This window comes from Coffea eugenioides, chromosome 2 (assembly GCF_003713205.1).
Source record: "Coffea eugenioides isolate CCC68of chromosome 2, Ceug_1.0, whole genome shotgun sequence".
NCBI classification, from domain to species: Eukaryota; Viridiplantae; Streptophyta; class Magnoliopsida; order Gentianales; family Rubiaceae; genus Coffea; species Coffea eugenioides.
Window position 1 is genome coordinate 14,571,659 of NC_040036.1, and position 27,920 is coordinate 14,599,578.

Here is a 27,920-nt window from a genome sequence, read left to right on the forward strand (position 1 = left end):
GCGTGCGGCTGAGAAGCTGGGTTGCGCGCGAGCTGGTGGCACGTGGCCGTGGGCAGGAGGCCGCGACTTTGGAGGAGATCGGGTGGCAGCAAGGGCGGTGGTCACCAAGTTGGAGGCGCGCGTTTAGCAGGGAGCGGCGGACCAGCAGAAGAACAGAGTAGAAGAAAGAAAGAAAAGAGAAAGAAAGCAGAAGAAAGAAAGAATGAAAAAGAAAGAAAAAGGAAAGAATGAAAAAAAAAGAAATTTTTTTTTTCTTTTTGGAAATTTAAGCTACGGTGAAAATAAAATTTTGTTTTTTTTTATTTGCAAGACCTTATTATTACATAACTTATTTTTGAAATTAAAAATTAGAAAATAATAGAAAATGAATACATAACTTATCTCTTTTTTTTTTGAATCCTTACCTTTCCCGCGAACGGGGCGCGGCACGTCAAGAAGGCACGGGATAAGGAGCTCTTCAGGTCGCTTGACGTGGGCACGTCATGAGAGCAAGAGAGCTCTCTGACCATGAGCTCTTCATGGGACTTGACGCAGGCACGTCATGAGGATCGAAACCCCTTCTGATGATTCTGATCGGGAGTTTCCTATACGTTATGATGCGGGCGCGTCATAAGGGAAGGAACCCCTTCTGACGCTTCTGATCATGAGCTCTCTACGGTCGCGTCATTAGGGCAGGAACCCCTTTTGACGATTCTGATCATGAGCTCTCTATACGTCATGACGCAGGCGCGTCATGACAGAAGGACACCTACAAATCATCAAAACGAAAATTGAAATCCGAAATCATTCAAATTCAAGGAAAACATATTTAAACTATCACACGAAATCAAACAAACAATTAAAAGCAACAATTGGGTTGCCTCCCAATAAGCGCCTTTCTTTAATGTCTTTGGCTAGACATGGTAAAGTGTCACTGATTAGGACACGGTGGTGCGTCTAGACTTATTGTCTCCACTTCTCCACTTGAAAAACTTTCGTAATAATGTTTGAGACGGTGTCCATTCACCACAAACTTGTTGTCTGTCTTAACACTCTGGATTTCAACTGCACCATATGAAAACACGTGAGTAACAATAAAAGGTCCAATCCAACGGGAACATAGCTTACCTGGGAAGAGCTTAAGCCTGGATTGGTACAGGAGGACCTTCTGACCAACTTCAAAGGTTTTTCTAGAGATTTGTTGGTCATGAAATACCCGACTCCTCTCCTTGTAAATTAGTGCATTTTCATAGGTTTCGTTCCGGATCTCCTCCAATTCTTGTAAATTCAACTTTCGTTGGGCACCGGTCTCTTCTAAGTTCATGTTGCATTGCTTTATCGCCCAAAAAGCCTTGTGCTCGAACTCCACTGGCAGGTGACACGGTTTCCCAAATACTAGTCTGTACGGTGACATCCCTATAGGGGTCTTGTAAGCCGTCCGATAAGCCCAGAGTGCATCTTCCAACCTTTGACTCCAGTCCTTTCTATCCGGTCACACCATTTTCTCCAAAATGGACTTAATCTCCCGATTCGATACCTCCGCTTGACCATTGGTCTGAGGGTGGTACGACGTTGAGACCCTTTGGAGTACACCATACTTGCAAAGCTATGATTTTGTTGCAGAAGTGTGTTCCCTTATCACTGACAATAGCTCTTGGCATTCCAAATCGCACAAAAATATTAGACCTGATAAAATCTGTAACTACTTTCGAATCATTAGTCCGGGTGGCCTTGGCCTCCACCCATTTAGACACGTAATCGACTGCCAACAAAATATACACAAAATCAAAAGAGGTAGGAAAAGGTCCCATGAAATCGATACCCCATACATCAAAAATTTCAACAAAAATTAACGGAACTTGGGGCATCTGATCTCTACGGGCTATATTACCTACCCTTTGACAACGGTCACACGACTTACAAAACACTTAAGCATCCTTAAACAATGAAGGCCAATAAAATCCACTTTCCAATACCTTATGAGCAGTTCTCTTAGGTCCAAAATGACCTCCACAGGCAAAAATATGACAAAAAGTTAAAATCGATTGAAATTCCGCTTTACTTACACACCTCCTCATCACTTGATCTGCACATCTCTTTCATAAGTACGGGTCATCCCAGATAAAATATTTGGCGTCGCTCTTCAATTTATCCCCCTTCGATTTCGACCAACCTGCAGGAAAATTACCCGTTACTAAATAATTGACTAAATCGGCATACCAAGGCAATTGAGACTTTAAAGAAAATAGATGCTCTTCAGGGAATGCATCCTTCAATGGTTCGTTCTCCTCCCCAACTGGTATGCGACTCAGATGGTTGGCTACTAGGTTCTCTGAGCCTTTTTTATCCCTTATCTCCAGGTCAAATTCCTGTAGTAGCAATATCTACCTGATGAGCCTCGGTTTTGCATCTCTCTTGGTCATTAGGTACCTTAATGCTGCATGATCAGAAAATACAATTACTTTAGCACCTAACAAATATGACCTGAATTTTTCTAAAGTAAAAATAACCGCAAGAAGCTCCTTCTCAGTAGTGGAGTAATTCAACTAGGCCCCATTCAAAGCGCGGGATGCATAGTAAATGACGTGAGCCGCCTTTCCCACTCTTTGGCCCAACACAGCCCCTACAGCATGGTCACTGGCGTCGCACATAATCTCGAATAGCAAATTCCAGTCAGGAGGCTGGATGATCGGGGGTGAAGTCAACAGTTTCTTCAAAATGTCGAAAGCTATCTCACACTGGTTATCGAACTCGAAGGTCACATCTTTTTGTAAAAGTTGGAACAACGGGGCTCCAATCTTTGAGAATTCCTTGATGAACCTTCGAAAGAAACCTGCGTGGCCAAGAAAAGAGCGCACTTCCCGCACACTCGCGGGGTAAGGTAAAGCAGATATAATGTCTATTTTAGTTTTATCAACTTCAATACCTTTAGAGGATACAATATGCCCTAAAACTATCCCGTACTCAACCATAAAATGATATTTTTCCCAATTAAGCACAAGATTAGTCTCTATACACCTTAATAAGATCAACCTCAGGTTATCTAGACATGTATTAAAACTATCACCATACACACTGAAATCGTCCATGATAACCTCAATTATTTTCTCAACATACTCAGAAAAGATGCTTACCATACATCTTTGGAAAGTTGCAGGTGCATTGCACAACCCGAATGGCATCCGTCTATACGCAAAGGTCCCGAATGGGCACGTGAAGGTCGTCTTCTCTTGATCCTCCGGTGTAATTGCTATCTGAAAATATCCTGAAAATCCATCCAAAAAGCAATCGTAAGCTCCACAAGCTAAGCGTTCAACCATTTGGTCAATGAAAGGAAGAGGGAAATGATCCTTTTTGGTGACGACATTTAGCCTGTGGTAGTCAATACACTGTCTCCATCCAGTGGGTTTGCGCACTGGCACGAGCTCACCCGTTTAGTTAGCCTCTACCGTCACTCCTGCCTTCTTTGGGACTACCTGGACCGGGCTTACCCAAGGGCTTTCTGATATCGGAAAGATGATTCCCACATCTAACAGTTTCAAAATTTCTTTCTTCATCACTTCCATCATGAGGGGATTGAGCCTCCTTTGAGCCTGCCGTACAGGTTTAGTATCCTCTTCAAGTCTAATCCGGTGCATACAGATGGAGGGGCTGATTCCCTTGATGTCTGCGATGGTCCAACCTATCGCCTCTTTATACTCTCTAAGAACTCGGATCAGTTTCTCCTCCTGGGTTTTTGACAGTACTGATGAGATAATCACCGGGAGTGTTTCGTTGTCACCCAAATACGCATACTTCAAGTGCTCTGGTAAGGATTTCAACTCCAATTCAGGTGCCTGCACCACAGATGGTAGTACCCTTCGGTGAGGTTCGGGAATGAAAATTGGAGAGACTTCATACCTTTTGTTATGGTTGGCAATGAGTGCAATGCCCCTATTGTGCATTTCAGATCTTCACTCTACTCCACCTCAGGAGTTGTCTCCAACTCGAGGTGCTTGGTTAAAGCAACTTCTAACTCATCCTTGCCAACGGTTTCAAACACTTCCTGCACCGCAAGGTCAATAGCACTCACAGAGAAAACGGAGCTAAAGTTGGAGTTTGAGGGGTATTTCATAGTATCAAAAATATTAAAATGCATAATTTTCCCATCAAACTCCATGGACAAGATACCCTTATTAACATCAATTTTCGTTTGTGCTGTGCTCATAAAGGGTCTACCTAATAACAAATGTGAGAGATCGGGTGAGTGATCATCATTCATATCAAGTACATAAAAATCAGCTGGAAACACCAAATCATTAACTTTTACCAACACATCTTCAACCAACCCATCAGGATATGTATTAGTTCGGTCAACTAATTGAATGATTATCCCAGTTTCTTTTAATGGACCTAGTTTTAGAGGAGCATAGATAGATTTAGGCATGGTATTAATTGATACTCCCAAATCCAACATGGCCCTTCTAATCACAGTGTTGCCTATCCTACAGGGAATAGTAAACATACCTGGATCCCCGCACTTTGGTGGAAACTTTCTCTGCAGGACTACTGACACATTTTCCCAACAATGACCCTTTCATCTCCCCACAACCGCCTTCGGTTGACACACAAGTCCCTTAGGAACTTGGCATATTTCGGTACTTGTTTGATTGCGTCTAAGAGGGGGATATTAATCTCTACCTTGCGAAACACCTCCAGGATCTCCTTCTCCTTATCCTGCTTCTTCGATTTTTCCAGCCTGCTAGGGAAAGGGGGCGGGTTAGTTTTAACTGGAATTATTGGGTCTGGAAGTACCTTTTGATCTGCACCATTGCTGTTCTCCCTCTCAATCTCATTTTCGATCTTTTTCTCATCTTTGTCCTTAGGGATCACAGGCTCAGGTCCCAGAATTTCCTTCCCGCTCCTTAGGGTCATCGCGCTTACATTTTTCGGGTTCAATTCAGGCTGAGACGGCAATTTACCTTGCACTTGGGACTCCAAGCGGTTGATTGTTTTGGCCATTTGATTCATCTGATTTCTTATGTTCTGCCTCTCGGAGTCCGTCTTTTGTTGATTAGCAAGTAGTTGCTTCATCATCTCCTCCAAAGATGGACTAGAGCTCGGGGGCGGAGGTGGTCGGGATTGGTATTGCTGCTGGTACCCTGGTTGCTTATTTGGCACGAAATTAGTCTGTCTGTTCCCTCCATAGCTGAGGTTAGGGTGGTCCCTCCAACCAGGGTTGTAGGTACTTGAATAGGGGTCATAGGACCGTCTTGGCGCGGGCGCGTGACCTGCCATGTTCACTTGCTCTGCACCCTCCTCTTGCATCATTGGACACATGTCTATAGAGTGACCCATACCAGTGTAAATCCCACACACCTTGGCCTGTGATGCATTTCCTACACCAATTGCCTAAACAAAAGAAGTCAACTTAGCTGCTGCTGGATAGAGGATGTCTCTACCTCATTCACTTTGCGTATTGGGACATCCTCCTCGTACCGAATTGTTGTGAATTCTCTGTCATCCCTCAATTAACTCCCATGCTTCCCGAGGGGTTTTGTTCACCAATGCCCCTCCACTTGCAGCATCAATTATGCTCCTGTCTCTGAAAAGGAGCCCCTCATAAAAATACTGTATGAGCAACTGCTCACTTATTTGGTGCTGGGGGCACTTGATGCACAACTTCTTGAACCGCTCCCAATACTCATAGAGTGACTCCCCTGGGTGCTGTTTGATCCCGCAAATTTCTTTCCTTAGACTTGCAGCCCTGGACGCAGGAAAATATTTATCTAAAAATTTTTTCTTTAATTGATCCCACGTGGTGATACTACCTGGTGGTAGGTAGTACAACCAGTCTTTTGCTGAATCCTTCAGGGAGAAGGGGAATGCCCTCATTTTTATCTGCTCTTCTGTGATTTCCGGGGGTTTCATACTATTGCACACGACATCAAACTCCTGCAGATGCTTATACGGCTCCTCACCTGGTAAACTATGAAAAGAAGGTGAAAGATGAATTAGACCCGATTTCAATTCAAATGAAGTGTTATCACTCAAACTCGGGAAAGTAATGCATAAAGGCTGCTGAGTTAAATCATGAGTAGTCAACTCCCTTAATGTTCGTGTATTAGCCATAGGGACTTCTTCCTTGGCACGAGTCACTCGAAGTGTCGCCAAACGAATCTGCTGGTTCAACTTCTGGCTCAGTCTCTGAGATGTAGCACTGAGTGCTCTTCTCTGAGTTGTCTGGTCTCTTTTCTTGTTCTACGCGCAGTCTTCTTTACCTCGGGGTCAAAAATTAATTCACCTGTACGAGAAGAACGAGGCATACACTCGAAAAGCACCAGAAAATTAGAACAAAAATGAATTTAAAAAGAAACAAATAACTGACACCAGTCCCCGGCAACGGCGCCAAAAATTGACAGGTTGTCGAAGCCTGTACAATAATAAAATCAAACCTAATTGCCAGTTAAAATGATCAAAACCCAATTCCAAGTACTGGAGCAGGGACTCTAGGTATGCAATGGGTTACTTGATTCACCCTGTTCCCGAAGAGTTTGTTTGATCCGATATACGCGAATGGGATGATTTTTTTTCACAAATAACTATGAATTTGTAAACAGGGCAAGTAGGGTCGTATTCTCAGGGATTGGGTATATTTGTCTCTTAAGAAATCCAAAGTAACACAGGGGGTGATTTTGTAGGAACGACGACAATCAAATAAATGTAAATAAGAAAATAAAAAAATAAATAACTAACTAGAAATTAAACAACAATTCACTGAACTCAGAGTAACAATAATTAAAGGCCTAAATCAATTAAAACACGAAAACAATTAAAAATAAAATAAAGTAGGCAACTAAAAGTCAAATAGCAATTCACTAAAATCAAGGTAATAGCAATTAAAGATCTAGCCAAGGAATAACTTCAGCAATGGTTCATTTAATTGATCATCGATACACAAGCAATTTCAATTATTTATCAATAAATAGGTTATAACTGCCAACCAAGCGATGACAGTCAACCCCTCCTTACTGTGTCTGTGATCAAGGTACGCCCGTTAATCACTGCTTTAAATTGGAGAACAATCCTAGGTACGCTCGTAAGATTTAATTCCTCAATTGCGTTTCGTATTAGAGGAGCCCTTTTCTAACCAAATAACGCACTACTAGGGTTATTTCATATTAGCCCGCGTATCCCCCTGACACAAATCTAATCATGCCAGTTGTCACTAATTCAAAACAATTAAACAATTACGGATTTAATGCCCTAATTGACAATAGATTATCAGACTAACTAATCATTCGGATCCAAGACAATCAATTAATTAAACAATCATAAATACTGCAATCAAGGGATATGCAAATACTAATAAATAAAAGAAAAAGATAAAATTAAATCGATTTCACAATTTTAGGCGAACCAAAGCTTCCGTCGTTCCTTGACTAGAGTGAAGAAATTAGTTTATATTTGACAAGCAAAACCCATGGAAAATTGCAGCAAGAGTCGCGGCCATTATCACAGAAATTGGGAAAATGCAATTCGTTTGCGCGATGGAGGATAATGAAGCTACAGAGAAGAATTCAATGTTCCTAATCATCCCTGACATGCGAGGGAAGCAAACCCACTACAAGACGAAAAGCTAAAAGCTAAATAAAAAATACTAAGAGCATAATTCAAGTCTTTTCTTTTGTTCTTGACATACGTGAGCTCAATATATCCCAAAGCTCTCCATGGAAAAGTCAACAAAAGCTAGCCTCCAATCTCCTGACATGCGTGGGAACAAGCCAAGAAAGAAAAGTCCACCCCTAAGCTAAAAGACGAAAAACTCAAAAATAATCAGAGAGCTCTCATCCTCTGCAATCTTCCATTTTGTATCTGATAGTCTCCTCCTTGCACTGTGCGGCGGCTCCCAGGGAAAACAAGACGTCGGTCCAATGACCGAAAAGGGCTTGTGTCCCTTTTTCCAAAAGTGCCCTTGCAAGCCTTCTATTTTATTTCTTTCCCGATGACTGTCAAAGTAGCAGTGATTGTGGTATTTTTGATCTACTTTCTGAAATAAATGCAAATTACGAAAAGTGAGTAGAATCCAGCAATTAATCCACATCAAGTCAGGTAATAGGGAAAATTAATAATAAAATAAATAGTGAAATTGCAATCTATCAATTTTGTTGTGACTTAAATTTTGGTGATCAACAGAATTTTATCTATTTAACATCACTTAGTTGCAGTTCTTTTGAAGGATGCTTACAGTCAGCATGAACTCAAAAAAAAAAATAAAAATTCATCCACTTACTTATATGAAGATAGTCTTTTGTGAATTTCGTATCTAGTAAATTTTATTTAGTTAGAAAAAATTATCTCGCAATATGTAAAGATATATAGAGAGGAGTGTAAAACTTTTACATGGTTAAATAAACAAACTAAATGATATAAAAGAAAAAGCAATATTGAGGTATTCGATTGAGGAGGGGGAGGGATGGTTGGATGTTTTGGGGGAAGGAGTATAAAGGTCTCGAATTCGAGTTATTCTACTTATACTAAAAAGAAAGAGGTATTTGATTGAGGAAAAAAGAAATTTTCTTAAAAAAAATAAAATGGGATTTATTAGATATTTGGGCGGCATCAAAATGGGTTTAGCCCATTTTAGTTCCGCCCATACTGGTTCCAAGACCAAAATGGAACTATTTGGATATAACCCATATTTTGTAGTTCCAATTAAGTTTCGCCCAAATCGAGGTATTTAGTTGAGGAAAAAAGAGTTTTTTTAAAAAATAAATAAATAAAATGGGATTTATTGGGTGTTTGGATGGGATCAAAATGAATTTAGCCCATTTTAATACTGTCCATACCGGTCCCATGACTAACATTTTGGGCTTTCAGTAAAGCCCCGTCCAAATCTCGTCCATCCCATCCATTGGCTACCTCTAATTTGAGGACAAAAACAAATTAGCTGGGATAAAATTTCCATTCAACAAAAATTTCAAGAGCTAAGTATTCTTGTACATGTTAATTAATGAACCAATTTACTCTTAAAACTAATTGCAGTAAATATCACACTGATGTTAAGCGAGTACATGAGCAAATATTCTCTTCTTGAAGTAGTTTTCCAAGCAAAGGGTCAATCAAGAAATAACCAAAATCCCGTGCATTTAATTTTTCCACACATTCCACCCGTTAGTTTTGGAGTATTCATATCGGTCATGATCTGAGTCTTTCCACAATTCAAGAACTTAATGTTTAGGAAACTTCAAGCCCAAACCCATCTCCACGTTTGTCCTTTTTTTCTCTACTCTGTCCAATATTCCGTGTTCTTTGCACTATTTTTGAGTGCTTTATTCTTGATAGAGCTCACACAACAATTCAAATCAAAGTCATTCATCCAACAAAGTCTCCCTTCACGTTCACCTTCAATGAAAGTAGTGGTGCGTTTTCGAAGACTGGAAAAACAATTTTCTACAACCTCTTATTGACCAACTCACATATGAAGGAAATAAAAATGTGATTTGCAAAACGTCTTTAAGAGTCTTCGGAGCCTTTGGAGACTCCAAAGACAGTTCTCAAACACATCAGCGTCCATATAGAGCTGAAGAGTGTCATTAAAATCCCCAAATTTTAACCATCCCTCTCTTGCATATACTGTCACGTTAGCGATTATGATGGGCATGGCAAAAACAGGCAACTTCCTGTTTCTTCTTGCTGTCCTGCTATGCTTTCCTGTGGTTCCCTTAGCCAACATCAAGCGCAACATTTCCACGGATCTATCTGCGCTGCTTGCCTTAAGATCCAATGTCTTGGATCCTACACATGAATTATTGACAAAGAATTGGACCACGAGAATGTCAGTCTGCAACTGGCTTGGTGTCAAATGCTCTTCTCGCCACCATCGAGTAGTCGCTTTGAATATGTCTTACATAGGCCTTCAAGGTAGCATTCCTCCGGAAATAGGAAATCTTTCCTTTCTCAATTCATTTGATTTCCGATACAACAGCTTCACAGGTCGTTTGCCTCAGGAGATGGCCCGTCTGCGAAGACTCAGATACATTAATCTCAGCTTTAACAAATTTAGTGGAGAGGTCCCTTCATGGTTCGGCTTTCTGCCTAATCTTCAATACTTGTTCATCGCAAATAACAGTTTTACGGGTAGCCTTCCCCTTTCCCTGTCTAATGCATCAAAGTTGGAGGTCTTAAATGTGCAGTTCAATCAACTGCAAGGTAATATACCCCAAGAAATTGGTAATCTTGGCAAGCTGAAGATCTTGAATCTGCAAGGTAACCAGCTTACAGGGTCTATGCCGCCAGCCGTTTTCAACATTTCATCGTTGCAAAGACTGTCTCTGACAAGCAATAGTATTAGTGGTATTCTTCCCGTAAACATGTGCTTTAACCTTCCAAAAATTCAAGCCATTTTTCTATCGACAAACCAATTTTCAGGCCAAATTCAGTCCAGGTTCAAGAATTGCTCAGAGCTTCAAGTTCTTGCACTGAGCATCAATAAATTCAGTGGAGCAATACCACGAGAAATTGGAAACTTAACCATGTTAAGCATAATCTCATTGGGAGATAATTCCTTCCAAGGTTTGTTACTAAATATCAGCATGTGTCATTTTGCGTTGTTGATTTCTCACAGAGATTCTCACACTACAGCATCAAATATTGTTTTGATAATTTACACGTAAAAGTTATTTTCAAAGTTTAAAAAAAGGGGAAAAGAAACCTCCCCAAAACCCGGACTGTTAATTGAAGTACGTAGAGAAAAAGTATAAATGTGCAAATATTTATACGGGATTTATTTTAGAAAATAGCGTTTTCCACCCTTATAAGAAAGGAAGTCTGGAAAAAAAAAAATTGCATTAGCATATGTTCCATCTACTTCAATATTCGTAAGCATTGCACATGATTGGGGGGTGATTTAGGCAAGCTAGAAAATTTAACGTCTAAAGTGTTCAAAGTTAAAAAAGGGGCTGTAAAATAGTAATAATTGGTGACATAAGGGTGTAAAACTTGTATTTGAAAGTGCAAAATGAGAATTAACAAAATATAAATTCAAAATGAAATTAGGTCTCTTTATGATAGTAATGTACTTGTGTTAACATCTGCTTTTATAATCATAGATTTCCGCTAGAGCCTCATATGGGGTTAGAATTTACAAAACAAGTCCACGAAAGGCCTCTTGGCCAAAGTGGAAACATGCAGTTGCCTTTCATTTGTCTTGAATTTCCGAATTTAGCACACGAGGTTTAATTACTTGTTTCTATCTAATTAAGAACTGCTGAGAACGTAATTAATTTTCATTCTTGATTCTTAAAGTACGGCTATTATTCTCTAAGGAGTTCTCTGGCAAGCTATATGTTTTCCCTCATAAGATTTATTTTTTTTCCTCGTGTGTATAATGAACAGGTGAAATTCCGCGAGAGATAGGCAATCTCCTCAATTTGGAGATATTAGAGGTCGGATATTCTTCACTCACTGGTAATTACTAATCATCTCGATTCTCAGCTTTGATTACATTTCATCAGCTTTCCGTTTCTTCCAACTCTAGTGGTCGAGATAATTGATTGCTCAAGATCTCGATTTGTAGGGTGAATACAATTTCTTGGTTCTGAGACAATTTAGGTTGGATGTTGAGTTTTGATCGTTCATATCGAAATTCTAAACCTTAGAGGTGGCAATGACGAAAAACACTTTTAACTGTAGTTTGCACGAATTTGAGTTTTTAAAACATTTTTGTCATTAACTCCATCAATCCCAACCTTTTGTTACTTTTCGATAATACGAGTATAAAATTAAATGTTTTGGTTATGACATTAGTGCTTTCCTTTCCAGTTTTGTCCTTCAAAATTAAAATTTTAAATTTGAATATGGCATGACATAGGATAAATGAATGACAAAACTGTTAAACACATCGTAGATAGTTTTGAATTTTTTAAGATGATAAAAAGTAAGGATAAATTACATATAATTCCTTTGTGTTTTCATCTATTGCTACATGTGATCCCTCTAAAGTTTCAAAATGTCCACTTCATCCCTTATGATTTTATATAAAGTAGAAACTAGACGAAAAATAGCATATGTAATGTTGTTAGGTGACATATCGATGGTATCCTTACTTAAATGCTAAATCAATTGACGGCTTATTCACCTTGTATAAAAATATAGGAGAATTATCTGGATAAAAGCAAAAATTATAGGGGGGTAAAGTGGATATTTATATAAATCATAAGGAAATTACATGGTTATTAAGATTTTAGCACAAGCCTTTTAAAGTGTATTGGATATAAACGCCGTAATTCATTGCACATTCTAACTACTTTTCATTTTACATAAAATCACAGAGGAACTATTTTAAAACTTTAAAGGGGTCATCTAGCATTCTGTAAAACCTTGGGAGGTAATAAATAACTTACCCAAAAGTAATAGTCCTCGTAAGTTGTCTTGTACAATTCGAAACACACCACAGACACTGAGAAGTGATTCATTCATTTGCTGCTCAACAAGTTCATGTTTTCACGGAGAATTCTTGCAGCCATCAGTTGTAGTTTACCAACACATACATATGATTATGGATTCTGAAGTACTGGCAAATTGCAGGTCCAGTCCCGGAAGAAATTGGCAATCTTCAGCAACTAGAGACCTTGACATTCACTTCAAATGCCTTGAGCGGTTCAATTCCCGCATCCATATTTAACATCTCATCTCTAGTGGTAATTTCATTCACCTCAAATAACCTATCGGGGAGCCTTCCTCCTGGTCTAGACCAGAAGCTACCAAATCTACAAATGTTGTATCTTGGAAATAATAAACTTACCGGTGCTATTCTTGATTCCATCTCAAATGCCACGGTACTTGACACATTGGAACTTGGCAACAACCAATTCACTGGTTCCATTCCAACCTCGTTAGGCAACTTGAGGTTCCTTGAGACCCTTGGTCTTGATAGAAACTATTTCACCTCCAATTCGCCGGCAGAGTTGAGCTTTCTTTCATCTTTGACGAATTGTAGAGGTTTAAAAACTTTGTCCATGTCGTTGAATCCTCTGAAAGGAACTCTTCCCTCTACAATAGGGAATTTTTCCAGTTTGCTCACATTCTTTTATGCAAGTATTTGTGAAATTGAAGGCAACATTCCACCTGAAATTGGTAATCTAAGTGGCCTATCAGTCCTCAGTGTTGGCGACAATTACTTGACTGGACCACTACAAATGACGTTCAATGGACTGTTGAACCTGCAAGCTTTGGACCTACAAGGTAACCAAATTCTAGGGACTATTGCTGACACATTTTGCAATTTCAGGAAACTGGGCATATTGTATTTGAGTCGAAATCAGTTCTTTGGTATGGTGCCAGAATGTTTTGGAAATATTACATCACTGAGAAAACTGCACTTAGATTCCAATGGGTTCAATTCAAGTATACCTGCAAGTCTCGGAATCCTGAAGGATTTGTTGGAGCTAGACATTCATTCAAATTCTTTGAGTGGTTTTATACCGACAGAAATTGGAGATTTGCGGGCTGCATTGTACATGGACTTGTCAGGCAATAGATTTTCAGGCAATATTCCCACAACACTTGGTGACCTTGAGACCTTGATCAACCTCACCCTGGCACATAACGAATTACAAGGGCCAATTCCTGCAACATTTGGCAAATTGGTAAGCCTGGAATTGTTGGATCTATCTCACAACAACCTCTCTGGAGAGATTCCAAGATCATTAGAATCACTTTCACGGTTGCTACACTTCAATGTGTCCTTCAATAAGCTACGAGGAGAGATTCCCTCAACTGGTTCTTTCATGAACTTCACAAACGAATCATTCATGTCAAATGAGGCACTCTGTGGTGGTCCTCCTCATTTGCACTTCCCTACTTGCGCTTCTCCTCGGGGATCAAGGATGAAAAGCTTGCGCTTAGCCGCTTATGTCTTGCTACCGAGTGCATTCTTAGCTTTTACTTTAATTAGCATTGCACTACTGTTCATGAAAAAGAGAAGAAGAAACCAAAGTACTGCTCAAGCAGATTCACCTCCGGCAATAACACCTGAAAGGATTCCTTACTATGAGCTTCAACATGTAACCAATGGCTTTAGCGAGAGCAATTTACTTGCAGTGGGAAGTTATGGTTCAGTTTACAAAGGGATGCTCAGGAATGGAAAATTGTCAGCCATAAAAGTTTTCAACTTGCATTTAGAAGGAGCATTCAAAAGTTTTGACACTGAGTGTGAAGTTCTGCGTAATCTTCGCCACAGGAATCTGGTTAAAGTCATCAGTAGTTGTTCTAACCCAGATTTTAAGGCTCTAGTCTTAGAATATATGCCTAATGGAAGTCTTGAGAAATGGTTGCACTCTGACAACTATTTCTTGGATTTTGTCCAAAGATTAGACATAATGGTGGATGTAGCAGCTGCATTGGATTACCTTCATCATGGCTACCCGTCACCTGTAGTCCATTGCGATCTAAAGCCCAGTAATGTTCTTCTGGATGAAGAGATTACTGGTCATGTGAGTGATTTTGGCATTGCAAAGCTATTTCATGGGGATGAAAGTACGAGACAGACAAAGACACTCGCAACAATTGGTTATATAGCACCGGGTAATTTAAAGTTTTTGCAAAAAGTTGATAGACAAATTGATATATTCATACTATTTGAGTTCCAACTTTGTAGTATACTAGTAATAACTTACACGCTTTGCACGTGAATATATTTTTTTTAAATATAAAATCTTTAATATACTAAATTTCTATGTAAAATTTTGATTGTTGGCATAATATAATCCGAGAAACTATATAATAAATAAAATTAAGCAACTGACAGTGGTACAAAATGTTTATTACATACAAAATAATTACAAATTTATTGTGCATTCTACGGTTATAAAAACTTTGAAAATGAAAGATTATCATATTTAAACTAAGTTTTTATTATAATATTGACTAAGAAACCATATGATAAACAAAATTAAACAATTGTTAGTTGTACAAGACATTTATTATATTCAAAGCAATTAAAAGTTTATTGTGCATATTACAATCACAAAAACTCTGAAAATGGAATTGTATCGTTTCTAAACTAAGTTGTTGCATATTTTATTTGAATTATGATAGTAAGAAGGAGAAATTTTTTATGTTGTATCAAACTAGTGCATGGAACAAAACTTGTGCACAGTATATACTCAAACATTCTGATTAGGATACAACAAAATTTTATTAATTTCAGGAGTTGTAAATCTTTTCTATTATATATTTTTTTTATAATTATTGACAACTTTTTTTGAGAATTTTCTTAGACAATATGACATAATATAGTGTATTTAATAATCAATTTAACCTTTTGTTTTCTCATTGATTTTTTATAACCTTTTGTCTTCTTATTAATTATGATTTTCTTCTAAACCAATATGTATGTAATATATAGTTTACTTTAATTATCACACATAACAATATAATAATTTGAGATAATTTAACACATACAATAATTGGAGATGTGGGAAATAATTGGTGAATATAGTTGTAAATGGACAGTTTATACTTTTAATAACCAACATTTTTGAGATGTAATTTTGTTGAAACTTTTCATTTCTCTTTTTTTTTTTTTGTCAAAAGACATGATAATATCTCTAATTAGTGTCATATTGAAATGCAATAACTCTAATTAAAAGATATGAGGGTAATTTAGACAAAACAAAGATTAAGATCAAAATATCCTTACACTCTTATACTCCCTATTTTTAAGACTCATCATACTTTTAATATAGTAATGATATATAGGAAGGATCTTTACTCGTGCCTATCTTGCTTAGCTCTCCCCAGGAAGTAGAATAGTGATTCATATTATGATTTTCTTTATAGAGTACGGATCTGAAGGTATAGTATCCACTAGATGTGATGTCTATAGCTTCGGCATTCTCTTGATGGAAACATTTTCAAGGAAGAAGCCGACTGATGAATTGTTCTCTGAAGATTGGACATTGAAAGACTGGGTAGCTGAGTTGTTGCAAAATTCAGCATTGGAATTCATTGACCAGAGCCTCCTAACTATCCATGAGCAAAATCCAGCAAGATTGGTGAAATGTACATTAAAAATCATGAACTTGGCCCTTGCATGCACAGTGGAGTCAGCAGAGGAGAGGATCGACATCAAAGATGCTCTGAAAGAACTCAAAAGAATCAAAGTTGACTATGATTCAAAGTAGATTAGTGAAAAGGTAATTTTTCTTTACTTCAACTGGCAATATTACATGTACAAACAGTTAAACGAAGCACCCAAATGTCATCACATGATAGGTAGAAGTCTGTGCAAAACCTCCACTTAATCTTGGTGATTTCTTTTATTTGTTCACAAACTAATGAATTAGTACTATGCCAGCAGTTGATGCCATTAGAAAACCAGATTTGAACTCAAAACAAACTTCGCTGCAATAAACTAAAAATTAATAAGTTGTGTGAACCTTCAGCAATGGATTTGTTGTAGTCCATCTTTGCTAGCTCTCACAAAACCTGTCGCATATTTAAGAGCTAAATGATCTGTTCCCTTGTAGCCTAGATTTGCTGTCATTTGTTTAATGTTTTGCCCAATTTACTCCAGAAAAGGACGTGAAGGCCAGCTCTCAAATTACAATAAAGGGAAATCAATGCTTTAAGAAGCAACTACATGATTTGCATCAAGATTTACATATGCAGCTTTCAGATCATTCAAGACTATTGTTTTTCCATAGGATAGCTGTGTTTTCAGTGATTTGTAGGTGCTTTATTTGTCACTGCTTGTAATACTCTTTTTTTTATTATTATTATTGGATTATAAACAGATTCATACCATCTATATTCAATTTGTACAACCAGATACACTTCAAACTGTGCAGACGTGGCCTTGTCAAGTCTGAAAATGAGAATCACCAGCTGCACCATTTGCAACAACTACTTAATCTGTTTCTTGAATTATTTCACACTCCATACATGGTTAATTATTCAGTTCTTAAACCCACACCTGACTTTCAAAATGTAATAAATGAAAATTAATGTATATATATTCCGTAGATTAATTGGCAAAGACTTCCCTAAGCTGATCTTTCCAAAACTTCTTCCTTTTTCATAAAGTTGTGTGGACCCTGATCACGAAGTCAAAGTTTATGAAACATCAGTTGGTGTTCCCCACAGTCTCTGTCAAATTTTAGTGGTGATATACCTCAAGAAATTGGAAATTTGAATGCCGCAGTATCCATAGACTTGTCAGGGAATAAGCTTTCAGGAAATATACTGACGACTGTCAGGGATCTGCATAACTTGATTAACATATCATTGGCAGATAATGAATTACAAGGGCCTCTGCCTGAGACTTTGGGAAACATGTTGAGCCTGGAATCATTAGATCTATCTCAAAAAAATCTCACCGGAGAGATTCCTACATCATTAGGATCACTCTTGCATTTGAAGTATTTCAATGTGTCATTCATTTACTTAAATGGAAAAATTCCTGCAAATGGTTCTTTCCTCAATTTCACGGCTGAATCTTTTATGTCCAATGAAGGATTACGTGGTGGTCCTCCTTATATGCGATTCCCTCCTTGCCCCAAATCAAGGAGAAAAAGGTTCCCCAGAGTTTTGTTCATCTTGTTGCCAATTGCATTGACTGTCTTTGCTATAATTAGCATAGTGTTGGTTCTCATGAAGACTCTGCGTAGAAACCAAAGTAATTCTCAAACAGATCCACTCAGTCCAACATTGCATGAAAGAATTTCATATTATGACCTTGTACATGCAACTAATATTTTTGATGAAACAAACTTGATTGGAAATGGGAGCAATGGTTCAGTTTACAAAGGGGTTTTGAGGGATGGGAGTGTCTTGGGAATAAAAGTTTTCAATTTGCAAGTAGAAGGAGCATTCAAAAGTTATGATGCAGAATGTGAAGTTCTGCATGACACTCACCATCAAATCTGGTTAAAGTCATTAGTAGTTGCTCCAACAATGATTCTAAAGCTTTAGTTTTGGAGTACATGCCTAATGGAAGCCTTGAAAGGTGGTTGTACTCTCACAACCACTTTTTGGATTTCCTGCAAAGACTGAACATAATGATTGATGTAGCAACCGTAATGGATTACCTCCACAACGGCTACTCGTCAACTATAGTCCACTGTGATCTAAAGCCTGGCAATGCTCTTCTGGATGAAGACATGACCGGTCATGTGGGAGACTTTGGCATTTCAAAGTTACTTAGTGGAGTTGATGGAATGGCACAAACCAAGACAGTCGCAACAATTGGCTACATTGCACCAGGTGACTCAAAACTTTGATTTTGTATTAGCATCCTGATGCATTTATGTTGTAAAGTTCCACAGTTTTGATCTATTTATTTTTTTCTTGTGTTTACTCCATTTTGTTTTCCTCCACAAGCAGAGTAATAATATTGATTCCATAATTTGCTGCATAGAGTATGGATCTGAAGGTAAAGTGTCCATAAGCTGTGATGTCTCTAGCTTTGGCATTCTAATGATGGAAACATTTTCAAGAAAGAGGTCCACTGATGACATGTTCAGTGAAGAACTGAAGATTGTGGATTGAAGGACTGGGTAAGGGATCTGATGCACCATTCAGAAATAGACTTAATAGACGACATCTTAATAACATTCCAAGGCATGAATTCAACAAGAATGGTGCAATGTATCTCAAAAATCATGGAACTGGCCTTGACATTCATAGCAGAATCATCAGAGGAGAGGATTGACGTAAAAGATGCTCTAAATGAACTCAAAAAGATCAATGTTCTATTTCTTTCAAAGTGAATAGTCAAAAGGTATGAAATGCTCTTTACTTCTACTGGAAATATTACATTTACAAACAGTTAAACATTTGTCCAATTCATTTGCAATATTTTTAAGCAATAAAATATGTAGGAACTAGGTGGTTTCATTTATTTGTTTGTCTTTTTCAAATGTTGCTACAAGCTAATGAATCAGTACTATAATGGCACTTGAGGCCATCACAAACCTCTCAATTTGAAACAAACTTCGATGACTATGAATACACTGCAAGAAACCAGAAATAAACTAGTTATATGAATCTTGATCTCTCAAGGAATATCAACAATTTCTGAAAAAACCTGATTTTCTAAGTTGAGAAGCTTGGTGTCACCTTATGAGATGATTTTAGAACCTTTTAATTGACTGCAGAGAAGGGTCACGGTTGTAAAAATTTAAGTCACTGAAAGCCTCTAAAGATCATTCAGGGTGCATTTGAGATTTAAGCCAGTGAATAACCAAAAAAGAAAATTTGGATGAAGAGACTACTACTCTAATCAAAAGACAGATTGTGAAAACATATTTTGATGTACAGTGAACATACCACGTATATATTCACACGTAGCATAAAGGTAGAGAGTGGCATAGAGATCAATACAAGAAGTGGCAACGGGAATCTCAAGTATTTTTTCACCCATGAGATGGGCATTTTCCAAATTTCCTTAAACATTTCGGTTAAAGAGAATATATTAACATTGGAGCTAGACTGCTATTTCCATTTCTGTTTGAAAGATTCCAGCAGGAACTAAGGGCAGGAACTGGACTATTCATGGTCCTAAATTTACTAACAAGGTGAAAATTCGAATTGTAAGGATCAAAAAATACTGTTACGTAATTCTAGCATTCCTATTATTTAAGGGTCCACATGAATAATAATTCAATAAAATGTCCCTGTTATGAAGATGTACAAACTATTTACATTAAGTTACAACTTGTTAAAAAGCTCTTACATTGCTCAGAAACGGCTGCATCCCTTTCCATTGTGGTAGTTTCCAGTGTCTTTCCTTGTTGTAGTATGTTTTACCCACTTTTTTTTGGGAAATTTTTCATAATAACACTAGGACGGCTTCTATTGTCTTGATTCATTGAAATATACGATTTTGGTTAGATATTTGAGATTCAAATTAAGATAAAAGAGTATCGTTGTCATTGAGTTGGCAAAAGAGGTGAGTGAAGAGTATACATCTTATGCTAATTGCATTGATTGGCAACTTGATTAGTCGAATCAAGTTTGGTAACTAATTATGATCTGCTGCACTGACGATGGAGCTTTGAGTCTCCATTCTTAGGGAGACTACTTTACTCTCATAGAGAGCTGGGAAGAGTTGTTAATTCCAAATTGCATTCGAAACAAAGTTTCAAAAGAATCACATTACACAGCTATCAGCATCGTTGGGATTTGGGAAAGCAACAACCAGGAAAGAAACCATCGAACATAGATATGAGATGGTCATACACTGAAATTTACCTTAAAATTTATCGAATGCATCATGCAAGCAAGCCTTCTTCTAGGCACCTTATAAGTCGCAGCCTGTCAGCACGTTCCATTCCTGAATCCGCATTCGATGAAGGTAGTTTCATTTTTAATTTGGTTTTCTGATGGCTTAACCTGGATTTTGCGTTCAGGTAAAGAAATTCTATGCATTTTGTTTACTTAATTTTACTCGGTCCTTAAGAAGTGATGATGGAGCATGGAATCTTTACCTTTCGATAACTCACTTGAAGAGAAATTGAACTTTGATATTTTTGAGTTCATTCAAAGCATCTTTTATGTCAATCCTCTCCTCTGGTGATTCCACTGTGCATGTGACCGCCATTTCCATGATTTTGAAGATACATTGGATGATTGTTGTTGAATTTTCATCCGGGGGAGTTATCAAGTTGTGGTCAACTAGATCCAGTTCTGGATTTTGAAGCAAATGCCTTACCCAATCCTTCAATCCACAATCTTCTGTGAACATTTCATCAGTCGGCTTCTTCCTTGAAAATGTTTCCATCAACAGAATGCCAAAGCTATAGACATCACACTTTCTCGACACTTTACCTTCAGATCCATACTCTAGTAGAAATTATAATAATCACAGTTAGTATCCTGCTCGTTGAGAAAGGTAACATGAGATAAACAAGAGAAAATTCACACAACGAGGTTATGAATACAGCATTTATTCATCGGTTGGGGTATCGATTAGGATTAGAAAGTTAAGTCACCTGGTGCTATGTAGCCAATTGTTGCAAGTGTATTTGTTATTGCTTTACTTTCACCTCCACTAAGTAACTTTGCAATGCCAAAGTCACCCACGTGACCGGTCATGTCTTGATCCAGAAGAACATTGCTGGGCTTCAGATCACAGTGGACAATAGGTGATGAATAGCCATGGTGGAGATAATCCAGTGCAGTTGCTACATCTATAACTATGTTCAGCCTTTGCAGGAAATCCAAGAAATAGTTGTGAGAATACAACCACCTTTCAAGGCTTCCATTAGGCATGTACTCCATGACTAAAGCTCTAAAATCATGGTTAGAGCAACTGCTGATGACTTTTACCAGATTTCGATGGCGAATATTACGCAGAACTTCACATTCTGCATCGAAGCTTTTGAATGCTCCTTCAACTTGCAAATTGAAAACTTTTATTGCCAGAATACTCCCATCCCTAAGGACTCCCTTGTAAACGGAACCGTAGCTCCCTTTTGCAATCAAGTTGCTTTCACCAAAATCATTAGTTGCATGTACAAGGTCATAGTATGAAATCCTTTCATGTGTGGTTGGAAGGAGTGGATTTGTTTGAGCACGATTTCTGTTTCCACGCCTTGTCATGGTGAGCACCAACACGATGATAATAACTGCAAAAACTGTGAACGCAATTGTTAACAGGATGTATGCAACTCTGGGGAATTTTTTCGTCCTGGATGCTTGAGGAGAATTGTTTGGGCAAGGAGGGAATCCCAGTTGAGGAGGGCCACCACATAATGCTTCATTGAACATAAACGATTCAATCGTGAAATTGAGGAAAGAACCATTTGCTGGAATTTTTCCATGCAGGTGGTTGAATGACACATTAAAATGCTTCAACTGCAAGAGTGATGCCAATGATGCAGGAATCTCTCCAGTGAGATTATTTTGAGATAGATCCAATGATTCCAAGTTCACCATCTTTCTTACTATCTCAGGAATAGATCCTTGCAGTTCATTGTCTGCCAATGTGAAACTAATCAAGTTCTTAAGACTTCCAACCAATGCCGGAATATTTCCTGAAAACTTATTCCTTGACAAGTCTATGTCTGTTGCGGCCAACAAATTTCCAATTTCTTGCGGTATGAAACCACCAAAAGCATTTGAGTGGACATCTAAAGACATAAGATCCTTTAGGTACCAGAGGCTGGCCGGTATGGTGGCATTTAATCCGTTGGAGGACAGATTAAGCTTTCCCAGAGAAGACATATTTCCCAAGCATTCTGGAAGTTGACCTGAGAATTTATTTTGACTCAAGTCTAATAGAGTTAAACTCCTGAGATTGCAAAAATTAGGTGAGATGGCCCCTGAAATCGTATTATTTTGAAGTTCTAATCCTTGGAGATTCGGTAACCCTTGGAATGTCAACGGAAGTTGGCCCTTGAAGAAATTGCTGCTAAGATCCAGGCTTATCATCCTACTAAAATTTCCAATCTCAGGTGGAATGCTGCCTTCTAATTCACAATTACGAACAAGGAATTTTTGAAGAGAATTGGAAAAATTGGCTATGGTACGTGGAATAGTACCTTTAATAGAAACATAATCCAATATCAAAAGTTTTAAACTTTTAAGATTCGTCCAAGATGAAATAATGCTTAACTCGTTGGGGTAAGCTGTGGTTAAATAATTGCTTGCAACATTAAGAGTTTCAAGGAGATTCAAACTGCCAAGTGATCTGGGAATTGAACCAGTGAAATGGTTCATGCTGAGCTCCAAAATAACTAGCTTAGTCATATTTGAGATGGAATCAGGAATCACACCAGATATTTCATTATGCGCCACATTCAATCTTTCTAGATTGGGTAGCATGCGGCCTATGCTAGGTGGAAGACTCCCTGAAAGGTCGTTCATGGTCAATAAAATCCATCTTAGGGCAGAGATGTTGAACATGGTTACTGGAATTTCACCACTCAAGCCACTAGCAGCTAAGTTTAATATATTCAATTTCTGAAGATTGCCAATATCTTTCGGTATTGGACCTGCCAAAATTTGAGAATGCAAAAAAAAAAAAAAAAAAAAGTTTGAGAATACTCGTGCATTCAGAGTCAGTTGTTGCATTAACAGCTGGAAATATTACCCCTCTAGTCGAGTGTTTATTTGAGAAAATCAAGAGAACAAAGGATTTGCACTTACTTCTTTTGCAGAAGAAATGAAAGAAAAAATGGGCCGTACAACAGCGACCCCCTGATTGCCTAAATCAGCGTTTATTTAACCAAAAAAAAACACAGATACTATGAATTAGTGATAGAGGGTAATCTTATAGTTTGACCTACTGTTGACGGAAATTATTTTTGAATAGATAAATAGGGAATGATATTTTGGTATGGAAATGAAAACAAGGTTTCGTATAGTTCTAAGCAAGCCATAATAGTAATTTACAAGCCAATGAATGTCAGCTGAAAAAAAATTTCTTTTTTTTTGGTCTACAAAGATTGAAAATGTTTGGACCGCGTTACACACCGCCTGTTTCTTATAGTTAAATCACCTCTATATATGTTGTTAAAACCTTTGTTGCCAATTATTAACATCTAAAGTAACAACTGGTTGGCCCAATAGTGGGGGAGCGATTTTCGAGTTTTACCCATTATCAGGTTCAGGGGTCGAACTCCAACCGTTAGAGATAGGAAGCGTATGAGAAGAGGTGCGAGGGTTAAAAAAAATTGATATCTAAAGTAAAGTAATACAATATTTTTTGACGTGTAATTGCACAAAGAAGGTTGAACTCTGTAGCACTAAATGATTTTCAAGAGTTATCGGAATTTTCTAGTAGAGATCAGATTATATTAGTAACTAAACATAAGCGTATCTTATAAAAGTTGTAACATGACAAAATGAATTGCCAACTCAAGATTTCTCTAACTATTTAATTAGGACAAACTCAATTCGTTTCCTGCCGAAGATTAGTTCCTCAAACCATTTAATTACACCAAAACAACTTTAGTACTTACCGTTAAGGGAACATCCATCAATAGCTAAAGACTCCAAATTCTGGAGATTACCAATCTCCGCTGGAATTCCGCCTGCAATGGTATTGTGCACAAAAATCAAATCGCCAGCCATAATATCATGCAGATTTCTTCCTTTTTAATGCAAGAAAATATGACAGCATTTAAAAACCATGACGTCTAGAAGAAAAAAAAGAAATTACCTGTGAATCTGTTCTGACCCAAACCCAAAAGCTTTAGCATGGTTAAGTTTCCAATCTCTCTTGGTAGTTTTCCGCTTAAATAATTGTTGTTCAATGAGAGTTCTTCAAGTTCTGAGCAGTTGTCGAACCGTGACAGAATTTGGCCTGATAATGTGTTATAGGATATGTCAAAGCCTTGAAGTCCTGAAAGCTTAGAGCACAGGTTCACCGGAAGGTTGCCAGATAGCAAGTTATTTGTCAAATTGACTATTTGCAGGGACGAGATGTTGAAAAGGGTTAATGGTACAAACCCTGTAAGCTGGTTCTTTGCCATTCTAAAGATCTTCAAGTTGACAAGATTGCCAATTTCTTGGGGAACATTTCCTTGCAATTTATTGAACATGATACTTATGGACTCCAACTTTGATGCATTAAATAGGGAAATCGGAATGGCACCTGTGAAGCTGTTATTTGACAAATCCAGGACTCGAAGGTTAGGCAGAGAACCGAACCACGAAGGAACCTCTCCACCAAACTTATTGAAGGCAAGACTAATATATTTGAGTCTGTGTAAATGCACCATTGGTTCTTCCATGGGCAAATTTCCATGGAAATTGTTGCCACTGAGGTCAATAGAATTGAGAAAAGAGAGGTTTCCTATCTCTGGTGGGATGCTACCTTGAAGGCCCAAGTAAGAGAGATTCAAGGAGACAACTCTATGGTGGCGAGAGGAGCATGTCACTCCAATCCAGTTGCACACTGACACATTTGCAGTCCAATTTTTCCTCAGTAAATTCGAAGAATCGAACAGTTGGGATTTTAAGGCAAACAATGCCGATTGATCTGTTTGGATGCTACGTTTGATGAGGGCTATCGAAACAGTAGGAAGACTTAGCAGCAGTACAAGATGAAAAAGGACAGTAATTATATCCATGAGAACAGAGGAGGGAGGAGTTGCAGAGGAAATCAGTAAAGACGAGGTTTGTGAAACTGAAGATGAAACAAACAGCCTGATGCGTCGGTAGTATTTGTAGTTTTGGAGCCACTTTGTCTGAACACCCTGGCAGCTAAAGATGGTCCAACGTCAAAAGAAATAATTTGACGAGTAAAAATTATTATATTCACTATAATAATGGATTTATACGCTAATTAGATTTACTTACCCTACCCTTGCAAATGACGGTGATAAATAGAGATTAGCAAATTTTAGTAGTATATATATATATATATATATATATATTTTACCTTTTTTTTTTAAGTGTAAGCAGGAAAACTCGAACCTCGAACCCGAGACCTCTTGCTTACACTCCCTCCCCCCGTACCACCCAACCCATCCCTTCCCCCCCTCCCCCGGCGTTTTAGCATCTTTCTTTTTAATACCCAAATGACTTTATTATCATCTTTATTATATATAAAGCTCGAGGGAGAGATTTGTGTAAACAAATTGTGTCATCTAATATGTTACTTACTCTATTCTTTTCGATAAAGACAACTAAATCATTTTAACTATCCATCTCCCTATTGCCACTCTACATTTGTTGAATTAACTACCACTCTCTTAATAATACAAAAAAACTACTACTTCTCTAAAATACTAAACATTTGAACTATTTTAAACTACTATTTTCCCAAAAAAAATCATACTAATCATTTTTATATCTTTTTATTAGTTGCACACACATGAATATTTTCAACCACTAGTTATTATTCATTTGGGTATCCTAGTGTCCTAAGATTTAACAGAAAGGAGCGAGATTTAAGATGCGAGAAGAAAGGAAGGAAGGAAGAAAGACTTGAATCCTAAACCTCTACGTTCTCAGACCTTGGCCAAGAAGTAGATAAGGTTGTCAAACAACTGATTGAATTTCTTTATTTATAGGGTAAAATGTTAAAAAACTCCCCGTGGTTTGATAAATGTTCAATTTAACTCCTTTTGATTTGGAAACCTACACTATAATTTCCTGTGATGTTAACTAAATTGAAAATTAGACAGAAAGTATCAAGTCTAACAGTTGTGTGTAAAATATCAATATTGCCCCTCCTATACGTGAGATGCTTTCCATTCAATTTTCAATTTAGTCGAAATCGTAGAGAGTCATAATGTAATTTTTTAAACCAGAGGGAGCTAAATTAAACATTTGACAAATCATAGGGAATTCATTTATATAGGAGCAATATTGACATTTCATCGTATAACTATTAGATTAGATGCTTTTCGTTCAATTTTCAATTTAGTTATAACTACAGAGAGTTATAGTGTAGATTTTCAAATCAAAGGAAGTTAAATTGAACGTTTAGCAAATCACAAGGAGTTTTTTCATATTTTACCCTTGTTTATACTTGTACTTTTATTTTTATTAAAATCATTAACAATAGCAAGTCACGTTACTCTCATAGCCCAGCTTCACTTGGTCACTAATACTTCATTCATTGAAAATTTGTACGGTAGCAAATAAAATATTTAAAGTATAATTATTGCAACTTTCACTAACTTTTGTGAAAGAGTCGAACTTTTAACTTTCTTAAAAACGTGAATTTTAAGAAAGTTGTAAGGGGCCCTCAAGTCAACATTTCCTCATAAAATAATTATAACACGTAATTTTACCAAACTTTTGAGATTTATGACCAAATTATTATTATAATATAATCCCAAAGTCACGCATGGAGGCAGGGAACAGTGGGGCTGCCGCCCTATGCCTGAGTTTTGAGAAATTTAAATTTTATATTACACAATTTTAAGAATTTCGACATTAACTCCATCGCCTTTCACCCAAAAAAATTTCGCTTAATTTCGTCCCTCTCCCCCTAACTTCTCTCTTTAACTATATTCTGACACTTTTTTGTTGTTTTTTGTACTATTAATTTGTAAATGGATGATTAATTTCTTGTTTTAACTAATCACACATGCGATTATACTATTGGTGTAATTTCTGTGTTTTTCTTCCTTTGTGCCTAGAAAAGAATTATCTTATTGAGTCGAACAGTTTTCATTTGCGACCATCCTTTGAATGAAAGAAAATTAATTCCATAAATTTGCTTTTACTTCTCCATTAACATTCTTTAAGAATTAAACCAAACTACAAAGTAAAAAAAAAAAAAATTAACCATTTTCAGTCAATTTAAGGAACTATACCCAAACAAACTAATCCCCATTTGCTCAATCTTTACATTTCACAGGAACAAGCAAGAAAAGGGAAAGGAATAGCCAAATAATTCTTGGACAAATTTATTATTTACCATCGTAAGTTGTAACTTATAAGGTTTTGTGGCTTAATTGATTCTATATTCTTTGTAGAACAAATATTTGTTGCAAACCATATGACAAAACAAGAAAAGTACATCACAATTATGTTGAATTTCATTCAAGTACATTTTGTCATTGAGTTGGCAAAACGGATGATCGAAGAGTATGCATTTTATGCCAATAATATAGATTGGAAACGTGTAAATTAATCGGATATAAGTCTGGTAACTAAATAGTAATTATCTGCTGCACTGATGATGGAGTTGTTAATTGCTAATTGCAGTCATAACAAAGTTTCAAAAGAATCACGTTACACAGCTATTAGCATAGGTGGGACTTGGGATAGAAATAACTGGGAAAGAAATCACCGACAGTCTCTGGCTGTCCCATTCCTCACACTGCATTCAATGGATGTAGTTTCACTCTTAATTTGGTTTTCTGTGATGGCATAACCTTGATGTGGAAACCAAATGAAGTATATTTCTTCTCCTGCTTTAACTTTGCTGGCCATGGTTCAAAATCACGATCGCGGTCGTGATTGGTCGAACTATTCCACATCGATCTCGACAT

The 27,920-nt window shown here is 37.4% G+C and overlaps 4 protein-coding genes and 1 non-coding gene across 5 annotated transcripts; 3 read left to right on the forward strand and 2 right to left on the reverse strand.

Annotated features, from left to right (window-relative positions):
* Positions 1 to 910: 910 nt before the first annotated feature.
* Positions 911 to 1,393, reverse strand: LOC113757217. The gene is made up of 2 exons (XM_027300616.1): positions 1,108 to 1,393; positions 911 to 1,044 (listed from the first exon to the last, which is right to left on the reverse strand). Exons 1-2 carry the CDS (start codon positions 1,391 to 1,393, stop codon positions 911 to 913), a joined length of 420 nt encoding a protein of 139 aa, XP_027156417.1.
* A 4,218-nt stretch (positions 1,394 to 5,611) lies between these two features.
* LOC113764246 lies at positions 5,612 to 5,718 on the forward strand. The gene has a single exon (XR_003467528.1). It is a non-coding gene; the product is annotated as a small nucleolar RNA R71 (small nucleolar RNA).
* A 3,896-nt stretch (positions 5,719 to 9,614) lies between these two features.
* LOC113757245 (LRR receptor-like serine/threonine-protein kinase EFR) lies at positions 9,615 to 16,704 on the forward strand. The gene is made up of 5 exons (XM_027300620.1): positions 9,615 to 10,533; positions 11,356 to 11,427; positions 12,547 to 14,544; positions 15,802 to 16,157; positions 16,538 to 16,704. Exons 1-4 carry the CDS (start codon positions 9,615 to 9,617, stop codon positions 16,143 to 16,145), a joined length of 3,333 nt encoding a protein of 1,110 aa, XP_027156421.1. The 3' UTR covers positions 16,146 to 16,157; positions 16,538 to 16,704.
* On the forward strand, positions 16,220 to 17,934 carry LOC113757252 (probable LRR receptor-like serine/threonine-protein kinase At3g47570). The gene is made up of 3 exons (XM_027300625.1): positions 16,220 to 16,236; positions 16,812 to 16,950; positions 17,107 to 17,934. The coding sequence occupies exons 1-3, from the start codon at positions 16,220 to 16,222 to the stop codon at positions 17,932 to 17,934; spliced, it is 984 nt and encodes a 327-aa protein (XP_027156426.1).
* Positions 17,935 to 20,234: 2,300 nt separating this feature from the next.
* Positions 20,235 to 27,920, reverse strand: LOC113757264 (LRR receptor-like serine/threonine-protein kinase EFR). Its single transcript, XM_027300632.1, has 6 exons — positions 27,804 to 27,920; positions 24,128 to 25,166; positions 23,928 to 23,999; positions 20,955 to 22,958; positions 20,466 to 20,805; positions 20,235 to 20,355 (listed from the first exon to the last, which is right to left on the reverse strand). The coding sequence occupies exons 1-6, from the start codon at positions 27,918 to 27,920 to the stop codon at positions 20,235 to 20,237; spliced, it is 3,693 nt and encodes a 1,230-aa protein (XP_027156433.1).